Source organism: Eubalaena glacialis, chromosome 8 (genome assembly GCF_028564815.1).
Source record: "Eubalaena glacialis isolate mEubGla1 chromosome 8, mEubGla1.1.hap2.+ XY, whole genome shotgun sequence".
NCBI lineage: Eukaryota > Metazoa > Chordata > Mammalia > Artiodactyla > Balaenidae > Eubalaena > Eubalaena glacialis.
Window position 1 is genome coordinate 56,031,776 of NC_083723.1, and position 27,927 is coordinate 56,059,702.

Genomic DNA, 27,927 nt, shown 5'->3' on the forward strand with positions numbered 1-27,927 from the left:
TAATTAACTAGCCTCATTGGCCTCTGAAGAAAGACTAATGTTTAAACTACAAACTAGTATTTTGCAGAAGGATCTATGGCTTACAGAGCATTTTCGCAATTCTTGACAGAACACTAAACATACGTGTACGCATTGATTTGCCAAGTCCCACCATTAAGGTCAAAGGCTTTGCAACCAGCTGAGTAAATTGGCTTTCTTGAAGCGTTCAATTCAGTTAGCAGTCCCTCAGCAGTTAGAATGACTTCAAAAGAGATGCCAGATGCAAAAAGGACTTCATACTTTATTTTGGTAAAATCGTGAAGGCAAGAGTCAAAGACACAGGAGCGTGAGCTCATTAGCTATTAAATCATTTGGGCCAAAGCAGAAAGATGGCATGAGCCTTTATGCAATCTTGTCCAATTTGCCTAATTTTAATATTATATTATGGCTCTCTTCCCAGCCTCCTTCTTCCTATATTTTCTTTCTCCACACCACTCCCCCTTCCCACAGGAAAAAAAAGGGGCCTGTTTCATTAAAATGAAAGAAAAAAAATTCTTAGGACATTTGTATTTGATAATGATTCAAAACTTAATAGTTCTTTTTTTCTAATTGTTTTATGATATAAACATGCCGGAATTGATAAAAGATATAGGAAAAATAAAACCAATAGCATTTTTAAAAACGTCCTTACTAAAAGACCCCAAGTGTTAAGAGTCTCAGTTAATATGGTTCCTAATAGCTTCTGAACAAGATAAAATAAATGACTCATAAAAGTGAATAACCTATATATTTGTATTTAATATAATATTACTGCTACATGTGTAACATTTATAGTTTCAGGTTCTGTTATAAAAAAGTATTGGTCACTTGTAACTACTTACTTACATTATACTTTATTTTATATCAGTAAGAATCACACTATTTTCAACAATGATTCCTACAATTTTTGAGTCAGGTACCATATTAAATATCTTGCATAGATTATTTAACATTTATATGAGGTATATGATATTATCGCTGATTTAAAAGGTAAGTAGACTGAGACTTGGAGAGCTTCAGTTATTTTTCAAGACAGGGTCTTGAATCCACTTCTCACTCCAAAGGCCAAACTCATAACCATTATGCTGTTAACTTACACTTACATTCATTATCTCTTTGATCTTCTTAGCAAACCTATGAAGTGAGACTGGTGGTCATTATTGCTCCTTATTGAGGTTTATATAACTTGTCTCCACTTCAACCTCCAGCCCAGAACTCCCTCACTAGACACCACCAAAACCTCCTTTTGGTAGGTTCTAAAAGCCTGCAGTGAGCTTGCTATCCACAGTGTAGACATACACTAATCCTCCTCCCTTTTACATAGTACACATTTCCAAAATCAATTAAGGAATCATAAAATATTTGGAAAGAAAGGCATCTTTCCAGAAACTTGTCCTGACTAAAGACATACACACATCAGGAAAAAAAAATAGCTTACTGAAAAATATATATATTAATTCCTGGATTTCTGAAAGTTCAAAGGAAAGGAAGGAGGAAACAGCAAAACTTTTCCTTTATGAGAACAAAAATGATACTACTTAACCCACAATGTCTTGAATTTGCTACTGGATACCTAGAGGATGGACAAACAAAATATTTTGAAAAATAACAGTGATAGAATGTTTGCATTTCTACTACAGGATAGAATTTTTAGTCAGCGTTGTAAGAAAAATTTTGCTCTGGGCCTAGATACATCCACAGTTTGAAAACCAGAAAAATATTGCCTTCATGTTGTAAAGGTTTATCTAAGAAGGTCAAATAAGAGATAATTTGTGTTAGATATAAAATAATATGTTCTTCAAAAATGCGTTGGGTGCTTATTGTTGCATAAATTTCAGAATAAGAAATATACTCTTGCCCATAGCACAATAAGGTTTTGACAGACATTATTCATTAAAATTCACAAACCCATTCTAAAAATACTTGGATAATTCTTGATTCCATATTTATATTCACAAAGCATTTAGAGATAAAGGTAAGTCCAAATGTGCCTTTTGTTTTGGGCAACAACTTATAATCTTGAGAGTATTTTTCCAGTTTCTCTGAAAATATAAATACAAACTACTTACTGGTCAGATATGATCTGAGGATTTTTTCTCCATAGCAACAAATATATACTAGATCAATATAAGACAATTATTGGTGATTATGAGGACTTACTATAGTAAGGAAATGAACCAAATCATGAACAGCCTCAAAATAGATCTTGTATCTAAGATTTGCTGGGAAATACTGAAAAATCATTTCGCTATTTTACTGGTTAAAGATATACTGTGAAAATTTATTCTATACAAGGATTTAGAGCCAACATGTTTTCACTACAATGTTAAAATAGCTCTGAATAAATTATATATTCTATCAACTAACGTTATCTCGTATAATTATTTAGTACTGGCACTTGCGACAATCCTCTGGTCAAGTTTGGTGCTTGACCAAAAATGGAATTGCCTAAAATCTACGGACATTTGAAGTGTCTTTTTTTTTAATGAAAATAGCCTAAAACATATTATTTTCAACTGAAAGTCACATTACATAAAAGCTACCTGAGTCATTCAGGCAAATCCTACTTCTAGGACAGGTTCACGCCCTGAACACAACGGCCAGTCTCTTGCAAGCTGAAAAGCAAGTGCACCTGCTCTCTCTCCTCACCAATCTGCATATCTTTGGAATCTTCCCCAGAAGAAGAACTGGAATGAATAAGCTCCACAGATCAACTAGAATCATTCCTGCCTACAATACTCAACGCCTCTGATATTTGGCTGTGGCCTCAAATAGCGGGTGAATTAGAGCTCTCTGTTACTAGGCATCTAAAAAATGTGGAATCTAGCTGCTGAAACAATGGAGTAGCTCTGCCTTCTGTTGGCCCAGGAATTGATGGAGCTGGTTCATACCATTTAGCTAAAGTTAGTGACTTTGTATATGCAGGAATGAAGTTCTTTTGCCACTGAAGAACCTTCACTTTTCCTCTGCTAACTTGCAGAACAGACCTGTCAGCCAGGGAGAACGGATGTCTCAGCGCCACGTGGCACTTTAAAACTTCCTTCTCGGCAGCTGGAAGAAACAGGGGAATTTCCTCAAAGTATCCCTGCAGCTGCAGAATTTGGAAGACTTGAAAGTAAGAATATGCGGGCTGGTGGTGATCTCAGAGGCAACCCTTTGGACAGAACTTCATATGTTTAGAGAATATAAAACAAAAACTTCTCTTTTACTATAGCCTGTTGGGAAATCAGTATCCTTTACGTGGGATAATGGAGCAAATTCATAATCAAAGGCCAGTAAGCTTACAGAACACTCCTTATAGCTATCAAGCAACTTAATTTATAAATCATATCAAATTACATCCAACAATCTTTTATTCTTATATTCATGTACAAAAACAAAACCTTACACACAAATCCTCTGAGGTACAAAATATTCATCTATCACAAGCCAGGCATTTTAGCCTTCAAGTCTCTTGTACAATTCACTGCTTTAGAGTTTGGATGTCACAAATGTGCTTTCAAAGAGCCTCTTAACAGTTTTTATCTTCATAGAAGAGGAGATTCCTCAGAAAGTAATACTAAAAAATTCTTAAGGATAGGGTGACAGCTTAACAATCTCCTTCCTGAATAATTGTGACAAATTTAGAAAGCATAGAAAAATTTTCCTACAATCCTTGGTCTTCGTCTGCTACCCTTTCTTCAAGTTTTTCGCTTATTTTTCGAGCAAAACTTAAGAGTTCTAGAAACATATTAAATTATTTTTTAAATTTACCATCTTATAAATCATGCAAGCCAATGATTATTAATTATTTAAAACGTCATTTTGTACATACATGGGAAAATAGGTACTGATGTCCTCATTTTTGTAAAATTTTAAGACCTTGCTGCTGTAGTATATCTAGGCCTTCAACACATTTCTTTAATGTTGAACTATGACCTATACTGAAATTTAAGCATGTTTGGAAAATACATGGGAAGTTGGGTTTCAATACTCTCAGCACCAAAGAACTTGCAGAAAGGCTACACTGCAGGATGTGGAAAGTAACCATTCCTACCAAACAGTACAAATGGTTATCAGTCTTTCATTCCTTTTATCTTCATTTTAACTTGACTAAGTATTTCTTCATATGGCTTGGTTTGTGTTCTCTCAACCCTTTGGTGTGCCTGCTTAACTGAATCGGAGGGCGGGACAGGGAGGCCACGACTTCCCAATAAGATTTAATTATGAGTGCAGATATGAACAAGATTTAGACTATTAAGCCTTGCACTTCAAAAAAAACTTTTAACATATTTTGCCTTTAAATCTTTTATCACCTGCAAAAATTAATTAAGTGCAGATGTAGCAGGTTAGCTTTGGATGCCAGGGTTCATTTCCTGTCTATGCTTTGTCAGACAACCTATTACACCTCCTCGTGAACTGGAGGCAAACCGAAAACGGGGCTCATAAATCACCAGTCAGCTCTCTTTCGCCCTTTCCTGGGTTGGTCCTTTTGTATGGGGCAGATCTCCAGCTCATTATTCACAAATATACTATAGACAACCTGCCAAGTGTCATCTGCATTTAAACAAACCATTTGTTAAACAAATTATAACTCTATTGTGTAAGAATGCATCATGTTAAAATGCAAGACTAATCTAATGCCTCTGACTTTTAATCACTCAGGGTTCCTGCCGGGAGTCATCCCAAACTGGCATACATGATCTGAGATCTTTTCAGAAAAAAATGACATGCTGACTTGTTTTAATAATACCACTGTTGCACAACAAGCAACATGATTGCTAACCAGTGGAAGTGGCCAATTGGTTACCAAAGCAACAGCATTCTTTCCAGCACATCTGACTATTTAAAGTCTATATTCTGCAGGGAAAAGTAAATTCAGGTTCTGTTGGGTTATTTTAACTGTGGAAGTATCAATTCATTTAAGCATCATAAAAGTTGCCCTGATCTGCGCCTTCTTCTCATTAAATTGCAGTTAACACCATGAAAGTGAAACGTGAATGTTTATGGTTTCAGAACTGCAATCCTGAATTTAATGAGTTTCCACATTCAAAGGAAACACACCCTTCAGTTGTTTGCAAGTGCGAAATGCAAGGCAACCTAACAGAGAAATACAAATTCACTCCCTTTTATCTAGAGTCACTGAAAATGCAGCTCTGGCCAGGAATACATACCAGATCTACAATCAATATCTTGCTTATATTTAGTTGGTCTCTCAAGTATTTGGCGGTAATTGCAACTGAATTAAAAAAGCAGAACCCCCTGCGGAATAGAGAAGAACAGAGAAATAAGAAAGCAAATCAGCCAGGAAAACCATTATAAATAATGTTCAGAGCATTTTTTAAAATGCTATATGATCTCTGAAGCCATAAATCTGCTTCTGGGAGTACCTCGCAAGATTTCTCAGTCCATCTGCTAACAATTAGAGGCTTCAGAGACATGCACGGGGCAGGTGACCGCCAGGAACCGTGGCGCTTGGAGATGGGCAACAGTCCCTGGTACTTACATGGCTGTGGATTCTTCAGCGTGATGGCCTGGGGGCCTCACAACAGCAAATCCATTCTGTAAGAACAAGACAGATTTTCATTGATCAGATAGGAGAGGATTGCTTGGATCTCCATGTACTACAGAGCATCAGGCACACACAAAAAGACTGAAATCTGTAAGAGGCTTCAGAGCTTGTTTTCTTGCCCCCATTACCATTTCACAGAATGAACAGAAACAATACATATGATCACATTTTCTCAGATCATGTCTCAAAAAGAAGGCTCCCACAGAGCCAGGGGAAGAACGGGGATTTGGGAGTTGTACCTAGCTGGCAAATGTGTACATCAGCTGTTATACTAGCATGATTCATTTTCAAGAACAACTTCTTATTTTATGACACCAGCATCCTAGAGAGGGAGAACAAATTCACTCTTGGTGCAGGTTTGGGTCAAAGTTCGGAAAGACCACGGAGGATCCAAAGTGAAAATTCTTTAGCTGGATTTCCTCAATGATTATTTCCACTCCAACGTCAGCAAAATGATAAATTTACACTCACACACTCACATACACACAAAAGAAACCCCAGAAAGGTGAAAAAGAGAACAATGGAAAGCCCATATTTCTTCCAGTCTATAAATTTAGCTTGGATGACTGCCAAGACTTGCAACTTTATTGGATTCCCTAAGTCAATTTCTAGCCCACGTTCTGGAATTTTATAAAGAATTCCAGGGCTGAGTAGCAATCAGATCTATCCATGATCAAGGAATGCCTTAACCTCCAGATTAGTTGGAATGCATCACGGAAAGCTGAAGTAACTCCAGCATGAAGGCAGGGAACTATAAATCCTTGCAAAGCCAGCATGCTCAGAAAAGCTGGGCTGCTTGACGTGAAAAAAGAAATCATTTATCAGATGGCTCACACCACCTTTCACTTAACTATGATACAAGTAACATGCTCACGACAGAATGTTTCTTTAATATACAATCCTAAAACTTTTGAAATAATTTTAATATACCCCACGGATATTTTTTCCCAAATCTTACTACAAGCATAAAGATAGTCTCAAGAAATATAACCTATTCCCAACGGCTGTAAATATACATAAATTTTTCTAGAACATAATGGTAATTAACACACAATGAGTTAATTTGTTATATATTTTGATGGGCATATACATAATGATAATCCCAGAAGCAAATTAGAAGTCAATAACACAATACCAATTACAAATCTAGGAATAATGATAAACATATTCCTTATTCTTGTTCTTAAGCAAGTTACTATCTCTGTGGCTATAAAAGATTAATATAAAAGAAACTATTAATGAACAACACAAGACAGTAGAGAGTGCAATTTTAAGATTGTGGAGTGAAACGCTAGAGTGCTACATGACTTCCGAGAATGGAGAATTCTGTAAAGATTAGATATGTGTGATATATTTTACTGCGAAAACAGTAGCTAGGGTGAAAATAACAACCAATATAATACAAGGCAAGATAATTAGCATGTAACAAAATTTTACAATTAGATTAACAATACTAATGATCTTTTATAATTCAATTAAAAATACTACGTTTTGTGTGTTAAAGGGCATGACTAGACAATACAAAGAAGAAAACATCCAGTAATCAATAACTATAAGAAAAAATATTCACCTTCATTAGTAATCAAATACAAGCAGATGAAAATCCCAATGGGAAGCCATTTTTCCACTTAGGAAATTAAAACTTTTAAAAATACTTCATGCTGACAATGGAGGGGTGCCTATATACTGATAAATGATGTCTGCAGGAGGATAATTTATTATAGTCTTTCTGGAAAATAATCTACCTCTATATATACATTTAGAGCCTTTATAAAACATTTACCCTTTGAACTAGTAATCTACTTAAAGGATTTTTGCTCTAAAGGTGTTATTGTGTAGACAAGTATTTATGTAAAAGATACTGTTTTATTTACAGTAGGAAAAATGGGAATTATCTAAGTTGGTTAATATTAGAATGGTTAAATGAAATATGCTACATCTATACCACAGAATATTAGAGAGCCATTAAAATTTTGTTATAAATATTTAGTGGAACAGAAAAGACTTAGCAATTTACAAGTACTGGTGTGAAAAATAATACATACAGCATGATATATCTGAGTGATAGTATTATGTGGATTATATTTAATTTATAATTTCAAGTATTTTCCAAATGGTTTTACAACAAACGTCAATTATTTCAGAGTGAAAAAATACTATAAAACAAAGAGAAAGTTGAGAGGTAAATTTTAAAGGGTCTTACAAGAAGAGTTGTGTTCATAAAGGTGAAAAAGGACTTAAATGGTATTCTGGGCAGGGGGAAAAGCATAAACATGGCTCAGAGAAAAAGGATTTTAGAAAGTATTATGTACAGAAAATGAACCTGAATAGAGTTCATGTTAAGGAACAAAATGGAAGTGAAATCGCACAGGTAACTAGCTAGATTATAGAAGACAAAAAGCCAAATAGAATTTAATTCCATCTTCTTCTTTTCTCTTACGGCCAAATTCCTTGAACAAAAGGTCTGCCTTTCACTTTACAGTTTTCTTTAGTTACCTCTACCATTTTGCTCAACTACTTGATTTTAGATCGAAAATTATCTTCTTGCCAATAACAAATATTTTCCTAGTTATCATGATCCACCCAAACTTTCCAATGTGTTCTCAGGAATGGCAAACTCCCCTACATTTTCCAAGTCTTTTCTGAGAGGCCCCTGCCTTTCCTTAGTTGAAACCTGGCAAGGCTGCTTCTCCCATAATATGCTCAGGTGGTAGCTATTTCCTCGCTCACATCTCACCAACCTGCCTGCAGCAGAAGATGGAGCTTGTGTTCTCCTTTCTCATGGCTGCTTTGAGACCATGAAGCCCACTGCACCAACCCTCCACAACACTTTCTTGTAAAAAAGGATTAGATCACCCAGAAAGAGAGAAGATAGAACACAATTAAGATGACTGAGTCCTGGGGTAGTCCAGCTCTCTTTCCCTCCTGTTGCACTAGAGGAGTTGTTAGTCCTCCTAGAATCTATCACCTGCAGTTAGGATACCATCCTCTCCTACTTTTCCACTATCATTTATGTTTTCCTCACTAACATATTAAATTCATATTAAAATTCCCCATTATACACATTTCATCAAGATTTAAATAGGCTCAAGTTCCTGCCATCTTGAAAATAAAATTATATATATGTTAACTAAGACAATACAAATACACACACCCACACTATATATATACACATATATATCTCTATCCTTACTTTGATTGGCCCTTCTAACTGCCACATGTCTTTTCTTCCCCTTTAAAAATCTTGAAAACATGGTCTATCCTGCTTTCTCTTTTTGCCTTTTCCTCACCTCTGCCTCAGTCACCTATCTCTAACTTATCTTCCACCTCCATTAGTCCATTAATGAAGCTTTTACTAAGGTCACCAATAGCCTCCATGTCATTAAATCTAATGAGATTTTTATGCTCTCAGGCTACTTGGTCTCATTAGCTTTCAACACTACTGGCTACACCTTCCTTTTTAAAAGATTCTCTTTCCTTGGCTTCTGTGACTTCATACTCTCCTGGTTTCTTTACCTCTCTTTCAACTTCCTAATCAGTCTCCCTTAAGGCTCATACTCCTCAATCTGCTCATTAAATACTGAAGTTACTCAAGGCCCAGTCTTAGGCTTCTCCTCTCCTCTTTCTATACTTACTTTGTAGGCAATGGCACAACTCTCACGGAATTCAATTACCACCCATCATCAGATACTTCACAGATTTTTATTTCCAGGATGAACCCTGCTCTGAGCACCAAAATACCAGCCCACTTCCTTGATATCTTCGCTGGGATATCCCAAGGTCACTTCAAATTCAGAATATCCAAGATCAAACTCCTGATCTTCTCGCAGCCTTCCCTAACTTACCAATGATACCATGATTCATCCAGTAGCTCAAGTCAGGGACCAGTGAGTTATCCTTAATGGCTCCCTCTCCCTATTGTTCTTCTATCTCATTTTAATTCATGACCAATTCCTGTTGATTTTGCTTTTAAATATCACTCAAATCTGTGTACTTATATCTGTATCCATTCCTTGAATATTTTGCCTTTGGAATTTCTGCCTTTGTCTCCATCACTCAGTTAATTTCTTAGCGATTTCAATAACCACACAGAAAATCTATTCAATACCATGATTTCTTAGTTCTCTGACTCCTTGCCTTCCATAAATCTGTCTTCTATTTACAGCCATACTCCTAGACCTTGCCATTACCAATAAATAACGACATCTCCGCCAAAATCTCAATGTCAAATATCCTACCCTCCTACTCTCCTATTTTCCAGTTGAGGCTTCAGCAGCACTGGGACTTCCAATTCTTTGATGTTACTTAACTTTTTAAAAAAATTTTTTTTGATGTGGACCATTTTAAAGTCTTTATTGAATTTGTTACAAGATTGCTTCTGTTTTCTGTTTTGGTTTTCTGGCCACGAGGCATGTGGGATCTTAGCTCCCCGACCAGGGATTGAACCCACACCTCCTGCATTGGAAGGTGAAGTCTTAACCACTGGACTGCCAGGGAAGTCCTGACCTTACTTAACTTTTGATGTACATCATTCAATCCCCAACACCATGTTCCCTTCCCTCCTTATCTGACTTAGACTTCAGAGTCCATTATTATATTTACTTCCTTGCATATACTTTTAGACAACTTGTCCCTTTTTCCCTCCAACATACTCCCCCGGTGTGTTGGTCTGCTAGGCTCCCAAAATAAAATACCACAGGCTGCGTGCCTTAAACAACATAAGCTTATTTCTCTTAGTTCTGGGGGCTGGAATTTGAGATTAAGGTTTGGCAGGGTTCGGTTTCTGTTGAGAGCTTTCTTCCTGGCTTGCAGATCCATCTCCTTTGTCCCTCGAGTCCTCACTCAAGGCCATTCTCTGAGTGCATGTATACAAGCACAGAGAGAACTATGGTGTCTCTTCCACTTCTTATAAGAACACCAACCCTACTGCATCAAGGTCCCACCCTCATGAAATCATGCAACCTTTATCATTCCCTCACAGACCCTTTCTCTAAATTTGGTCACATGGGGAGTTAGGGCTTCAACATATAAATTTTGGGGGACACAAATATTCAGTCCACAACATACTTTTAGTCACTTTGTCCTTTTCTTCCTTCAACATACTCCCCTGGTAAAATTGTAACTCTGATTAAACACAACTTGCATCTGCCCTGTTCCTGCACCTAAGCATATATAAAACCCACACGCCTGGTCTTCCTTTAAATTCATGATTGGAAATCTCAGTAGGCTCTTCATGATGCCCAGCAATCATACTATATTCCTTAGTCGATTAACTCTCCAAGCCTTTCGTATGGTATTTCTACCCTCTTCTCTTTCTTCAAATCTCCACTAACCCCTACTCACCCTTTACCCTTTGTGATGACTTTGCTTATTTCACTTATAAAATGGAAGCAATTAGAATAAAATTTCCTCATCCTTCCATAATAAACTCTATCCATTTACTAGTCCCCAATACTATCTAAGGGCAATTAATTCCCCTGTACTGCTTCTCTTACCTATTCAAGGACATAGTACCTATAGTTTCCCCTTCTCTCTACAATATCATTAATTATTTCATCTGTTAGATTACTGCCACCACAGAAAAAAACGTAATTATTTTTCCTCTTAATATAAACAAAATAAACAAAAACAAAATGACAAATAATAGTATTATATTATAATGCTATAATGTAATACATAACACAAAAATAATATAATGCAAATAATAATATGATAAATAATAAACTCCAATATTTGATATTCATTTAATCCAAAAATATCTGAGGGCAAATAATATTATTATTCCTATATCACAAATGAGCAAACGAAGGCACAGAAAGATTAAAGAACTTGCTTTAGGTTCATGTCTAGCAAGCGACAGTGCTGGGATTCCATCTCACACACTCTGACACCTAAGAACAAGCATTTAAGACCAACCACGTTGCACAAATGATCTGGCCTCTGCCCACCTTTTTTTTTTTTTTTGCATTTCTTAAATTTATTTATTTTTTAACATCTTTATTGGAGTATAATTGCTTTACAATGTTGTGTTAGTTTCTGCTGTATAACTAAGTGAATCAGCTATATATATACATATATCCCCATATTGCCTCCCTCTTACATCTCCCGCCAACCCTCCCTATCCAACCTCTATAGGTGGTCACAAAACACCGAGCTGATCTCCTTGTGATATGCAGCTGCTTCCCACTAGCTACCTATTTTACATTTGGTAGCGTATATATGTCAATGCTACTCTCTCACTTCTTCCCAGTTTACACTTCCCCCTCCCCATGTCCTCAAGTCCATTCTCTACATCTGTGGCTTTATTCCTGTCCTGCCCCTAGGTTCATCAGAAGCAGTTTTTGTTTGTTTTTTTAGATTCCATATATATGAGTTAGCATACGGTATTTGTTTTTCTCTTTCTGACTTACATCACTCTGTATGACACACTCTAGATCCATCCACCTCACTACAAATAACTCAATTTCGTTTCCTTTTATGGCTGAGTAACATTTCACTGAATATATGTGCCACATCTTCTTTATCCATTCATGTATCCATGGACACCTAGGTTGCTTCCATGTCCTAGCTATTGTAAATAGGGCTGCAATGAACATTGTGGTACATGACTATTTTGAATTATGGTTTTCTCAGGGTATACACCCACTAGTGGGATTGCTGAGTCACATGGTAGTTCTATTTTTAGTTTTTTAAGGAACCTCCATACTGTTCTCCATAGTGACTGTATCAATTTACATTCCCACCAACAGTGCAAGAGGGTTCCCTTTTCTCCGCACCCTCTCCAGCATTTATTGCTTGTAGATTTTTTGATGATGGCCATTCTGACCAGTGTGAGGTGATACCTCATTGTACTTTTGATTTGTATTTCTCTAATGATTAGTGATGTTGAGCATCCTTTCATGTGTTTGTTGGCAATCTGTATATCTTCTTTGGAGAAAGGTCAATTTAGATCTTCTGCCCATTTTTTGATTTGGTTGTTCTTTTGATATTGAGCTGCATGAGCTGTATATATACTTTGCAGATTAATCATTTGTCAGTTCCTTCATTTGAAAATCTTTTCTCCCATTCTGAAGGTTGTCTTTTCGTCTTGTTTATGGTTTCCTTTGCTGTGCAAAAGCTTTTAAGTTTAATTAAGTCCCATTTGTTTATTTTTGTTTTTATTTCCGTTACTCTAGGAGGTGGGTCAAAAAAGATTTTGCTGTGGTTTATGTCAAAGAGTGTTCTGCCTATGTTATCCTCTAAGAGTTTTAGAGTGTCTGGCCTTACATTTAGGTCTTTACCCATTTTGAGTTTATTTTTGTGTATGGTGTTAGGGAGTGTTCTAATTTCATCCTTTTACATGTAGCTGTCCAGTTTTCCCGGCACCACTTATTGAAGAGGCTGTCTTTTCTCCGTTGTATATTCCTGTCTCCTTTATCAAAGACAAGGTGACCACAGGTGCGTGGGTTTATCTCTGGGCTTTCTATCCTAGTCCATTGATCTCTATTTCCGTTTTTGTGCCAGTACCATACTGTCTTGATTACTGTAGCTTTGTAGTACAGTCTGAAGTCAGGGAGCCTGATTCCTCCAGCTCCGTTTTTCTTTCTCAAGATTGCTTTGGCTATTCGGGGTCTTTTGTGTTTCCATACAAAAACTGTGGAATTTTTTCTAGTTCTGTGAAAAAGGCCATTGATAGTTTGATAGGGATTGCATTGAATCTGTAGATTGCTTTGGGTAGTATAGTCATTTTCACAATGTTGATTCTTCCAATCCAAGAACATGGTATATCTCTCCATCTGTTTGTATCATCTTTAATTTCTGTCATCAATGTCTTACAGTTTTCTGCATACAGGTCTTCTGTCTCCTTAGGTAGGTTTATTCCTAGGTATTTTATTCTTTTTGTTGCAATGGTAAATGGGACTGTTTCCTTAATTTCTCTTTCAGATTTTTCATCATTAGTGTATAGGAATGCAAGAGATTTCTGTGCATTAATTTTCTATCCTGCTACTCTACCAAATTCATTTATTAGCTCTAGTAGTGTTCTGGTAGCATCTTTAGGATTCTCTATGTATAGTATCATATCTGCAAACAGTGACAGCTTTACTTCTTCTTTTCCGATTTGAATTCCTCTTATCTCTTTTTCTTCTCCTTTTGCTGTGGCTAAAACTTCCAAAACTATGTTGAATGACAGCAGTGAGAATGGGCAACCCTGTCTTGTTCCTGATCTTAGTGGAAATGGTTTAACTTTTTCACCACTGAGAACGACGTTGGCTGTGGGTTTGTCCACTGAGAACGATGTTGGCTGTGGGTTTGTCGTATATGGCCTTTATTATGTTGAGGTAAGTTCCCCCTATGCCTACTTTCTAAATAGTTTTTATCATAAATGGGCATTGAATTTTGTCATAAGCTTTTTCTGCATCTATTGAGATTATCATATGGTTTTATCCTTCAGTTTGTTAATATGGTGTATCACATTGATTGCTCTGTGTATACTGAAGAATCCTTGCATTCCTGGGATAAACCCCACATGATCATGGTGTATGATCCTTTTAATGTGCTGTTGGACTCTCTTTGCTACTATTTTGTTGAGGATTTTGCATCTATGTTCATCAGTGATATATGTCTATAGGTTTCTTTTTTTGTGAAATCTTTGTCTGGTTTTGGTATCAGGGTGATGGTGGTCTTGTAGAATGAGTTTGGGAGTGTTCCTCCCTCTGCTATATTTTGGAAGAGTTTGAGAAGGATACATGTTAGCTCTTCTCTAAATGTTTGATAGAATTCGCCTGTGAAGCCATCTGGACCTGGGCTTTTGTTTGTTGGAAGATTTTTAATCACAGTCTCAATTTCAGTGCTTGTGATTGGTCTGTTTATATTTTCTATTTCTTCATGATTCAGTCTCGGAAGGTTGTGCTTTTCTAACAATTGGTCCATTTCTTCCAGGTTGTCCATTTTATTGGCATAGAGTTGCTTGTAGTAATCTCTCATGATCCTTTTTATTTCTGCAGGGTCAATTTTTACTTCTCTTTTTTCATTTCTAATTCTATTCAATTGAATCTCCTACCTTTTTTTCTTGATGAGACTGGCTAGTGGTTTATCAATTTTGTTTATCTTCCCAAAGAACCAGCTTTTAGTTCTATTGATCTTTGCTATTGTTTCCTTCATTTCTTTTTCATTTATTTCTGATGTGATCTTTATGATTTCCTTCCTTCTGCTAACTTTGGGGGATTTTTGTTCTTCTTTCTCTAATTGCTTTAAGTGTAAGGTTAGGTTGTTTATTTGAGATGTTTCTTGTTTCTTGAGGTGGGATTGTATTGGTATAAACTTCTCTCTTAGAACTGCTTTTGCTGCATCCCATAGGTTTTGGGTCATCGTGTTTTCATTGTCATTTGTTTCTAGGTATTTTTTTATTTCCTCCTTGATTTCTTCAGTGATCTATTGGTTAATTAGTAATGTATTGTTTAGCCTCCATGTGTTTGTATTTTTTACAGATTTTTTTTCCTCTAATTGATATCTAGTCTCATAGTGTTGTGGTCAGAAAAGATATTTGATATGATTTCAATTTTCTTAAATTGACCAAGGCTTGATTTGTGACCCAAGATATGATCTACCCTGGAGAATGTTCCATGAGCACTTGAGAAGAAAGTGTATTCTGTTGTTTTTGGATGGAATGTCCTATAAATATCAATTAAGTCCATCTTGTTTAATGTATCCTTTAAAGCTTGTGTTTCCTTATTTATTTTCATTCTGGATGATTTGTCCATTGGTGAAAGTGGGGTTTCCCCTACTATGATTGTGTTAGTGTCGATTTTCCCTTTTATGGCTGTTAGCATTTGCCTTATGTATTGAGGTGCTCCTATGTTGGGTGCATAAATAATTACAATTGTTATAGCTTCCTCTTGGATTGATCCCTTGATCATTATGTAGTATCCTTCTTTGTCTCTTGTAATAATCTGTAGTTTAAAGTCCATTTTTTCTGATATGAGAATTGCTACTCCAGCTTTCTTGTGATTTCCATTTGCATGGAATATCTTTTTCCATCCCCTCACTTTCAGTCTGTTTATGTGTCTCTAGGTCTGAAGTGGGTCTCTTGTAGACAGCATATATATGGGTCTTGTTTTTGTATGCATTCAGCCAGTCTATGTCTTTTGGTTGGAGCATTTAATCCATTTACATGTAAGGAAATTATCGATATGTATGTTCCTATTACCATTTTCTTAATTGTTTTGGGTTTGTTTCTGTAGGTTTTTTCCTTCTCTTGTGCTTCCTGCCTATAGAAGCTCCTTTAGCATTTGTTGTAAAGCTGGTTTGGTGGTGCTGAATTCCCTTAACTTTTGCTTGTCTGTAAAGGTTTTAATTACCCAGTTGAATCTGAATGAGATCTTTGCTGGGTAGAGTAATCTTGGCTGTAGGATTTTCCCTTTCGTCGCTTTAAATATGTCCTGCTACTCCCTTCTGGCTTGCAGAGTTTCTGCTGAAAGATCAGCTGCTAACCTTATGGGGACTCCCTTGTATGTTATTTCTTGCTTTTCCCTTGCTGCTTTTAATATTTTTTCTTTGTATTTAATTTTTGATAGTTTGATTAATATGTGTCTTGGAGTATTTCTCCTTGGATTTATCCTGTATGGGACTCTCTGCTCTTCCTGGACTTGATTGACTATTTCCTTTCCCATGTTAGGGAAGTTTTCAACTATAATCTCTTCAAATATTTTCTCAGACCCTTTCTTTTTCTCTTCTTCTTCTGGGACCCCTATTTCGAATGTTGGTGCATTTAATGTTGTCCCTGAGGTCTCTGAGACTGTCCTCAATTCTTTTCATTCTTTTTTTCTTTATTCTTCTCTGTGGTAATTATTTCCACTATTTTATTTTCCAGGTCACTTATCCGTTCTTCTGCATCAGTTATTCTGCTATTGATTCCTTCTAGAAAATTTTTAATTTCATTTATTGTGTGGTTCATCATTGTTTGCTTGCTCTTTAGTTCTTCTAGGTCCTTGTTAAACGTTTCTTGTATTTGCTCCATTCTATTTTAAAGATTTTGGATCATCTTTACTAGCATTACTTTGAATTCTTTTTCAGGTAGACTGCCTATTTCCTCTTCATTTGTTTGGTATGGTGGGTTTTTACCTTGTTCCTTCATATGCTGCATATTTCTCTGTCTTCCCATTTTGCTTAACTTATTGTGTTTGGGGTCTCCTTTTCACAGAATGCAGGTTCATAGTTTCTGTTGTTTTTGGTGTCTGCCCCCAGTGGGTAAGGGTGGTTCAGTGGGTTGCGCAGACTTCCTAGTGGAGGGGACTGGTGCCTGTGTTCTGGTGGGTGGGGCTGGATCTTGTCTTTCTGGTGGGCAGGACTGCATCCAGTGGTGTGTTTTGGGTTGTTTGTGACCTTATTATGATTTCAGGCAGCCTCTCCGCTAATGGGTGGGGTTGTGTTCCTGTTTTGCTAGTTGTCTGTCATGGGGTTTCCAGCACTGGAGCTTGCTGGTCGTTGGGTGGAGCTGGGTCTTAGCGTTGAGATGGAGATCTCTGGGAGAGCTCTCGCCGATTGATATTATGTGGGGCCTGGAGGTCTCTGGTGATCCTTGTTCTGAACTTGGCTCTCCTACCTCAGAAGCTCAAGCCTGACACTCGGCCGGAGCACCAAGACCCTGTCAGCCACATGGCTCAGAAGAAAAGGGAGAAAAAAAGAAAAGAAAAGAAAAGAAAAGAAAAGAAAAGGAAGGAAGGAAGGAAGGAAGGAAGGAAGGGATAATAAAGTTATTAAAATAAAAAATATAGTATTAAAAAAAATAAAAGTAATAAAAAAATAATAAAAAAAAGAAAGACAGAAAGAAGAGAGCAATGAAACCAAAAAACAAATCCACCAGTGATAACAAGTGCTAAAAAATATACAAAAAAAAGATAAAAACGGACAGACAGAACCCTAGGACAAATGGCAAAAGCAAAGCTATACAGACAAAATCACACAAAGGAGCATACACATACACACTCACAAAAAGAGATAAAGGAAAAAATATATATATATATTTTAAAAAAATGACGAGAGCAACCAAATCAATAAACAAATCTACCAACGATAATACGCCCTAAATACTAAACTAAGATAAACATAAAACAGAACACAGATTAGATGCAGAAAGCAAACCCCAAGTCTACAGTTGCTCCCAAAGTCCACCACTTCAATTTTGGGAGGATTCATTGTCTATTCAGGTATTCCATAGATGCAGGGTACCTCAAGTTGATTGTAGAGATTTAATCCGCTGCTCCTGAGGCTGCTGGGAGAGATTTCCCTTTCTCTTCTTTGTTCGCACAGCTCCTGGGGTTCAGCTTTGGATTTGGCCCCACCTCTGCATTTAGGTTGCCCTCAGGCTTCTGTTCCCGCCCAGAGAGAATGGGGTTAAAGCAGAGGCTGATTAGGGGGCTCTGGCTCACTCATGCCGGGGTTACGGCAGTTATAATTAGAATGCAGGGCGAGCCTGCAGTGGCAGAGGCTGGCTTGATGTTGCAACAGCCTGAGGTGCGCCGTGTGTTCTCCTGGGGAAGTTGTCCCTGGATCATGGGACCCTGACAGTGGCAGGCTGTACAGGCTCCCGGGGTGGGGGGAGTGTGGATAGTGACCTGTGCTTGCACACAGGCTTCTTGATGCCTGCACCAGCAGCGTTAGCACTTCATGCCCGTCTGTAGTGTCTGAGCTGATAGGCACGGCTTGCACCAGTCTCTGGAGCTCGTTTAGGCGGTGCTCTGCCTTCTGTGGGTAGACAGGGGAGGAATCCCCTCTCCTCGCACACCCCAAAACAATGTTCTCTTGCCTCTTACGCAGGTCCAGACTTCTTCCCGGACTCCGTCCCAGCTAGCAGTCGCACACTAGCCCCCTTCAGGCTGTCTTCATGCAGCCAACACCAGTCCTCTCCCTGGGATCCGACCTCCAAAGCCCGAGCCTCAGCTCCCAGCCCCTGCCCACCCTGGCAAGTGAACAGACAGGCTCTCAGGCTGGTGAGTGCTGGTTTGCACCGATCCTCTGTGTGGGAATCTCTCCACTTTGCCCTCTGCACCCCTATTGCTGCACTCTCCTCCGTGGCTCTGAAGCTTCTCCCCCAGCCACCCCCTCTTCTCTGCCAGTGAAGGGGCTTCCTAGTGTGTGGAAACTTTTCCTCCTTCATAGCTCCCTCCCAGAGGTGCAGGTCCTTTCCCTATTCTTCTGTCTCTGTTTTTTCTTTTTTCTTTTGCCTTACCCATGTATGTGGGGATTTTCTTGCCTTTTGGAAAATCTGAGATCTTCTGCCAGCATTCAGGAGGTGTTCTGTAGGAGTTGTTCCACATGTAGATGTATTTTTAATGTATTTGTGGGGAGGAAGGTGATCTCCACGTCTTACTCCTACACCATCTTAAAGGTCTCCCTCTCTGCCACCTCTTCATCTTATACCACCATCCACTTTGGTTTCTCCACTCCAGCTACACTGACCTTCAGAGTCTTCCAGCATGCCTTGTTTCCTCTAGCCATAAGCCCTTGCACATGCTCCTAGTTCTGTGTGGAATGTCTTCCACTTACCTACCCTCTCTTTTATCTGGATAATGCCTCCTGATCTGCACATTTCAACTCCAACATCACTTCTCCAGGAAAACCGTCTCTGAGCCTCCATAGGTCACCAACAGTTTCCTTTATAAAGTGCTCTTAGAGATCTGCCAACCCTTGTTTCTGAGAACTCATCTTAGTTTGTAACAATACACTCATTAGTAAGATTATCTTATTTATTATTTTTGATTAATGTGATTTATACGGTTAGTATCCACACCCCTACTCCCCACAGTGGGGTCACCACTTTATGACTTGGCACACCTTTTTATCTTCTAGACTTACATAGCGCCTGTAGACTTACACAGTGACTACTGGTCAATAAAGATAAAACAATTTGTGAATACATATTATCCTAGTTTTTATCCCTCTGGTCCTTTGTTCTCACCTCAGCAACAAGTACTTCCTTCTCTCAAGGTTCCAGCTTTTGCATCCCACCTTTCTATGGGAGGCTGCCTATTAGACTTTGTAACATCTTCTTAGAAGCACATAAAACATTTTGTTCCTTACACTTAATGGAGTCTTTGATTTGATGAACTATTGTGGAAAGTGCTTTAAAATGACTTTTTTATTCTTATGGAAATATTTGATTTTCACACTGGATTCTGAGTCTCTTGACAAGGAGTTTGTTTTCTATATTTTTTCCATTTGTTTTGCCTTATTGTCCAGCACAGATATTTGTTGTACATGATACCGCCTGACCGAGGTTTTTCCGTAGCTCAAGAACATATATCTTCAGGAAGAAACAGCAACTATGAATATACCAATCACAGGTACTGAAATTGAAATTGTGATTAAAAAACTTCCAACAAACAAAAGTCCAGGACCAGATGGCTTCACAGGCGAATTCTATCAAACATTTAGAGAAGAGCTAACACCTATCTTTCTGAAACTCTTCCGAAAACTTGCAGAGGAAGGAACACTCCCAAGCTCATTCTATGAGGCCACCATCACCTGCATACCAAAACCATACAAAGATACCACACAAACAAAAAATACAGGCCAGTATCACTGATGAACACAGATGCAAAATTCCTCAACAAAATACTAGCAAACAGAATTGAACAACACATTAAAAGGATCATACACCATGATCAAGTGGGATTTATCCCAGGGATGCAATGATTCCTCCATACATGTATATCAATCAATATGATACACCACATTAACAAACTGAAGAATAAAAACCATATGATCATCTCAACAGATGTAGAAAAAGCTTTGGACAAAATTCAACACCCATTTATGACAAAAACTCTCCAGAAAGTGGGCATAGAGGGAATCTAGCACATAACAAAGGTCAAAACAAAGGTCATACATGACAAAAAGTCACAGCTAACATCATTCTCAACAGTGAAAAACTGAAAGCACTTCCTCTGGGACCAGCAACAAGACAAGGATGTCCATTCTCGCCACTATTATTCAACATAGTTTTGGAAGTTCTAGTCACGGCAATCAGAGAAGAAAAAGAAATAAAAGGAATCCAAATTGGAAAAGAAGTAAAACTGTCACTGTTTGCAGATGACATGGTACTATACATAGAAAATCCTAAAGATGCTACCAGAAAACTACTAAGAGCTCATCAATGAATTTGGTAAAGTTGCAGGACACAAAATTAATGCACAGAAATCTCTTGTATTCCTATACACTGACAATGAAAGATCAGAAAGAAATTGAGGAAACAATCCCATTTACCATCGCATCAAAAAGAATAAAATGCCTAGGAATAAACCTATCTAAGGAGGCAAAATACCTGTATTCAGAAAAGTATAAGATGCTGATGAAAGAAATCAAAGAGGACACAAACAGATGCAGAGATACACCATAATCTTAGATTGAAAGAATCAGTATTGTCAAATGACTATACTACCCAAAGCAATCTATAGACTCAATGCAATCCCAATCAAATTACCAATGGCATTTTTCACAGAATTAGAACAAAAAATTCTACAATTTGTACGGAACACAAAAGACCCCAAATAGCCAAAGCAATCTTGAGAAAGAAAAATGGAGCTGGAGGAATCAGGCTCCCTGACTGCAGATTATACTACAAAGCTACAGTCATCAAAACAGTATGGTCCTGGCACAAAAATAGAAATATAGATCAATGGAACAGGATAAAATGTCCAGAGAGAAACCCACGCACCTATGGTCACCTAATCTATGACAAAAGAGGCAAGAATATAATGGAGAAAAGACAGTCTCTTCAATAAGTGGTGCTGGGAAAACTGGACAGCTACATGTAAACGAATGAAATTATAACACTCTCTAACACTATACACAGAAATAAACTCAAAATGGATTAAAGACCTAAGTGTAAGACCAGATACTATAAAACTCTCAGAGGAGAACATAAGCAGAACACTCATATAAATCACAGCAAGATCTTTTTTGACCCACACCCTAGAGTAATAAAAATAAAAACAATAATAAACAAATGGGACGTAATTAAACTTAAAAGCTTTTGCACAGCAAAGGAAACCATAAACAAAACGAAAAGACAACCCTCAGAATGGGAGAAAATATTTGCAAATAAAGCGACCAACAAGGGATTAATCTCCAAAACATACAAACAGCTCATGCAGCTCAATATCAAAAAAACCAAACAACCCAATCAAAAAATGAGTAGAAGATCTAAATAGATATTTCTCCAAAGAAGACATACAGATGGTCAAAAAGCATATTAACAGATGCTCAATATTGATAATTATTAGAGAAATGCAAATCAAAACTACAATGAGGTATCACCTCACACCAGTGAGAATGGCCATCATCAAAAAATCTGCAAACAATAAATGCTGGAGAGGGTATGGAGAAAAGGGAACTCTCCTACACTGTTGGTGGGAATGTAAATTGGCACAACCATTATGGAGAACAGTATGGAGTTTCCTTAAAAAAGTAAATATAGGACTACAATATGATCCAGCAATCCCACTCTTGGGTATATATCTGGAGAAAACCATAATTCGAAAAAATACATGCACCCCAATGTTCATTGCAGCATTATTTACAATAGCCAGGACATGGAGGCACCCTAAATGTCCAGTGACAGACGAAAGGATAAAGAAGATGTGGTACATATATATATAATGGAATATTACACAGCCATAAAAAAGAACAAAATAATGCCATTTGAAGCAACATGGATGGACCTAGAGATTAACATACTGAGTGAAGTAAGTCAGACAAAGACAGATACTATATATCACTCATATGTGGAATCGAATTTAAAAAATGATACTAATGAACTTGTTTATAAGACAGAAACAAAGTCACAAATGCAGAAAACAAAACGGTTACCAGGGTGGAAAGTGGGAGGGATAAACTGGGAGATTGGGATTGATATATACACACTGCTATATATAAAATAGATAACTAATAAAGACCTACTGTATAGCACAGGGAACTCTACTCAGTACTCTGTAATGACCTGTACAGGAAAAGAATGTAAAAAAATAAAAGTGGATATATGTATATGTATAACTGATTCGCTTTCTTGTACACCTGAAACTAACGCAACATTGTAAATCAACTATATTCCAATTAAAAAAAGAACATGTATCTTCAGTGAATATTTTTCAGTATTTTCAACGAGCCTTTTAAATAATAAACTGTATTTTCCAAGACCTCAATAATCTACTAGCCTCACAAAGTATAACTATGAGAAAACCTGTATATAATACAGGATTCAGGGACTCAGTTTATTATTTTCTCATCTAATGCTAATAATATAGATAGCCATTTTCATTTTTTGAAGAAATATTCTGTTTTCTCAAAATTTGGAGTGTATATGATGTTCTTAATCTCTTTTATTTTGTGAGCATCTCAGAGTATAGTAGTAAAACCTACAAATGCTGTATTATTCCATAAAATTGTGAATATTTTTCTACTTTACTCCATGAAAAAACTCTTTGCTCTATATGTTACTCAAAGTTACGCAGACCAAGCAGTTAATCTAAGAAAATGCATGCCAAACCACTTTTCTGTGGATTTATAACAATTTAATGGTGATGTAATTTTTACCCTAAGAATCTAATTTTTAAAATGTCTTTTCAAGTTTTACATTCTCTTCAGTCATGAACACGACTAATCATAGAGCTTTGGCAGTGTTTGAACATCACTAACACTAACAATTAACATTTCAAATACTGAGTGTGCTCACATCCCTATTTTGTTGTTGTTTAGATGAGTGTTACTGATGCTTCTCTTTCGTTAAAGAGAAGAAGGTGTTCTCTGGTGTTATCCTATGGGGATATGCAGGAGACTATTTGCTCACCATAGATAGCCATGTGACATCCAGGAAAGGGAACTGATGACACTGCCTATATGTAAAATGGATTTGAATGAGATGGAAAGGAATCCAATCATTTAAAACTAGTCTATTTTCGTAACAGATGTAATCTGTACTTTCTGTTCAAATTTCTTAAAATGTCATACTTATTTGTGTATTCCTTATATGCATAGTGAAACCTTCCCCAGGCAGGTAAAGGGCAGACAGTTAGCAAATCACTAGAACCGTTTTAAAGGTTCTTTTTTTTTTCCTACTCAGCGTGACCAAAGTTCAAATTCCTCTACATAGCGCAGTTCATTCCCATGGAACTGATGGGAACTGAAAATTTGCAAAGTACAAAATAATCTGATCATTTTACTTGTTGCATTTATTAAGATGGCCTCATGGACAGCAGAAATATATATTTTCATTTCTCTGACAACCCCATGGCCTAGTAGGTATTCAATGGATAGTAAGAACCATTATTAATTCCAACCTATATAGAGTAATTTAGGTTTCAGAAATCATGGAAAATGAGGGCCTAATCACCACTGATAAGAATGAAGTAGAAAGTTAATAACTTGTTGTATAGCAGAATTAGCCAATCCAAAAGAGAAAAGCAAAGATTATTTATACACTTCCAAAGATATTAAGCTATGAACCAGAGCTTAAACTAATACTACCTGTAATACCCAGTAGTCCCGTTAGCCACTTACTAGTTTTGACTTATATTCTTTATAAAAGCATAACTGCAAAGCAGAGTACAGAAAATCTATGTGATATTTATAAACTGACAAGAGATGAAATGATTGTGTTTCTTTGTTAGAAGTAGTTGATCAAATATTGTATTTTTACTTAATATTTCAAATGTAACTCTATTTTGGGAACAAAATCAAAGAAACTTGTCCTGCTGAGAAAAATGTTTCATGTATAATATAACTGCCTACTATCCAAAGACTAATTGAGCATGTCAGACCAGTTGATTGGGATTCTATTTTTAAAATTTCTCTTTAAGTGCATTACTAATTTGGAGCTCAGTAATTACCTCCCAATGCCTAAGTATTACCACCAAAGTATTTCTAAACGTACTAAAGTATCAATCCTCAGTGAAATAATATGTATCAAAACCAAGCAGAGCATGGAAAAACTCTGTGATGGTTGAATTATTACTTCCAATACATTTGCTGAATTGGATATTCATATGTAATGATTTATGTGCTTGAAGTATTTCACTGGAAACCAAAATCCCAGCTATCCCAGATTTATACTGATGCATTATCAATTTTGAAACTGACTTTAAGAAATATTTCTTTACCTATATGTAGGCTGATTTTTTTAAGAATAGTTGGAGATATTTTAATCTACTTTGATATTCAAAACTAACTATAATTACCAAATATATCAGAGCATAAACTATTTGGCTCTAGTAAAATGAAGAGCTGAAAGCAGCTAGAATCTGCAATTTACATGACAATACTAGGATAGCATAATTTATCTCCTAACAAATCAATTTGCTTGAAAGTGCCCTTTCTAACATCTCAATAAATGTGTCTGCCAAGTGTTCAAGTCTTTTACCTGATGACAGATCAAACGAGTAATGAAAATAAGCATGCATTAGCTGGTTTCACACATTTAATAAAATTATATATAGTAATAAACTTCTGGTTCTTTATATTAAGTTTCACAAAGATCACGAAATCAGAAACATGGTAAAGACATAATGCTTTTAAAAGATTTAATTGGATAGAAGATCCTAAGTTCTCCTATTATACTAAAACTTTGTTACTAAAAAATCATTACTTGAAGTATTTGTGTTGTCTGTTGTATCTGTTTGGGGTTTTCAGTTGTTGTTTTGTTTTGTTTGTTGTTCTTTTGTTTTGGCAGAGGGAGGTGGCTAATGCTATCTGTTGTAACAGGGATTTAAAACATAAATAATACTGCTCATCTTGCTATAGTAAGCACTTCATTTATAAGGATTCCTCATCCTCCACCCCCTGCCCCCTGTTAGGTAGAGTCGAATAAGGCAAAAGCATCCATCAGAATTCCCTAGCACCTTGTGGGTCACCTATGATGGTTCATTTGAACTTGACTCAACTCTGCTTCCTCATCCAAAATGGTGCTGGTTACACTCAACATTGTTGTATGAGAGTCCATTTCTTTAGGCTAAAGAAACTGAAAATTGTTCAATGGAAACTGTTCACAGTGTCTTTGCTGATATCACTGAATGTTAAAATTTTAGGTGAAGGTCATACATGAAAGTTGAATTAATACTACCTTCCCTGCCTCTCACTCTCTGGTAATGGATGTGGGGATCTAGATGATCAGAAACCAACTCAACAGCAGAAAAAGGAAAAACAGATAATCATTCCCCTGCCTTGCTTCCCCCACTTCCGTTTACCTTGTAGGAACTTATGCAACAATTGGCTCAGAGTCCACTCTTCAGGACCAGCTCAGGGACAGCAGTGTTGTTAATGAGCTGTTAAATAACCTGCAATCTTGAGCTGACTGACAGGGATATGATACAGCACATCATTTGTTTAACATGCATTATACCAGGTCCCATTCAAAGTTGCCACTGAATAGCAACTGTGAATCTTTGGTGTATTCTGAGGTCTTTTTCTTCAGCTACACTAATTATCTGCGATGAAATAGTTCCACGTGATTTATAGTATGGCAACAATAGTGTGAAAGTAGAATATTTCCCCTTCCCAGCTTTAAGTTCTTGGAATAAAATCTTATTTAGAAGTAAAAAAAAGTTATGTCTATTAAATGTCATAAATAGTTTGTGTGCCAGACCCTGTCTGTCTTTATCAGAAAGAGAAAGGGGATCAAATTATATCATCCTAGGGATGTATTACTAACAAATGCTACACTTTATCCACTTCTGCTTAATTTCACAAGTCTCTAATAAGTACTGTATAATACCTTTTTTATTAATTCTCTATATAAAAATTAGAAATCTAGTGTTGTGATTCTTTTTGAGAAGAAGGAATTTAACAGGAATATGAGGATAAAACACTATATTTCAAAATGCCTGAACTCTCAGTTAATGGGTACCTCCTAATAATAACTGAACCAACTCTAAAATTTGACATTCAAATTAGTAAATCATTTTGGGTTGCCTTTAACTGCAGTTCACCAGGATGCATATTTTTGGAATACACTATTATAGTCCTTAAAACTAGTCAACTTCAGCCTCAAAAAAGACTTTCTAAAAAGACAGTTTGCTTTAGAATCAATGCTATTATAGTCTACAGCATCTGAGGGAAGGAAGTTTGACAAAGAAAGTTTGTCTCTTACATACTAGAATCTGGGAGGTTAAAGGAGGTAGGGAGATTTGCCAAGAAAACAATAAGGGACATATGGGAATACCATTCTGTTTCTTTGAGTGAACTCAAGGGAGCCAGGAAAACAGGAGCCTAGCACTGGCAGTTTAACTGAATGGTAGACCCCAAAGCATATGCACAGCTGCCAGCCCTGTTCCCTGAAGGAAGGAGCTTGATGACAGCACTGGAAAACAGTTCTGAGGAAGCCTGGCATCTGTGGCCCATAATGCCTACAGCCTTGAGCCTGGCAAAGATGTGGCTATAGACAGGAATAAATACATTCATGAAAAACCAGTCTCCTGGTGGAAAGGAGACAGGGCATTTGATGGTGCTTATATTACACACAATTTAAGTTGAGCCCCGTATGAAAATAATAACAATGGATCCACTATGAAGAAGTTTTTGTTGGGGGGTGAGAATCATCAGGATGTGGGTCTTGGTAAGGCAATAATAACCTACTAAAAGCAATTTGTTTAGTTTATCAATCAGTGGTTTCAGTTGATACAAGACCCAACAATTCAATTCCCTGAACTTTTTGAAACATGACTGGTTTTTGGACCACAGTGACCAAAAAAAACCAAAAAAACAAAAAAAAAAAACCAGGTATTTTTTTCATCATGTAAATAGAACCTCAGTATGAAAAATTTCTGAAAAAAATAGTATTAGGGCAAAAGAATGTTTGTTTTTGTTTTTAAGAACCAGGAAAAAAAATTTTAAGACAGATGATCACAGCCTTCTAAGAAGATAATAGCACAAAATAATATTATAACATTATAATAATAGTAATTAAAACAGTATGATATTATAATAATAGTAAGATAATAGTAATGACCAAGACCTCAGCACAGATAACACTGGAGGACAAAGATTGTATCAACAAATGCCCCATGATAATACCACTTTTATCATTATACTCACATCTTACTACAGCAGATTCGCATTCAGTCAACAGCGGATCTAATATTCCTGGTATCTTTTGGTGTATACGTACATTTATTCAATTATATATATGAAGTTTCAAAAATTTTAGAGTAGCAATGTACATTTAATAACTATTATTAAAATGTCTAGGTTCTTTACATAGACGATTTTTAACTTTGGCCATTTATTCTTCCTCTAACTGTAAATTTTGTTCTTGTATTAAATTCTAATTCTCCATGGCCATACACTATAACAAGAATAGCTACCAACAAGTAAATTGGTCAATTCAGTCA

At 36.7% G+C, this 27,927-nt stretch overlaps 1 protein-coding gene across 1 annotated transcript in view; it reads right to left on the reverse strand.

Annotated features, from left to right (window-relative positions):
• Positions 1-27,927, reverse strand: part of HDAC9 (histone deacetylase 9) — a 1,013,429-nt gene that overhangs the window by 203,294 nt on the left and 782,208 nt on the right. Inside the window, exons 19-20 of the mRNA XM_061198513.1 lie at positions 5,504-5,559; positions 5,172-5,259 (exon numbers count right to left, since the gene is read on the reverse strand). Of these exons, the coding sequence (XP_061054496.1) occupies positions 5,172-5,259; positions 5,504-5,559 (144 nt within the window). The remainder of the gene's footprint in view (positions 1-5,171; positions 5,260-5,503; positions 5,560-27,927) is intronic.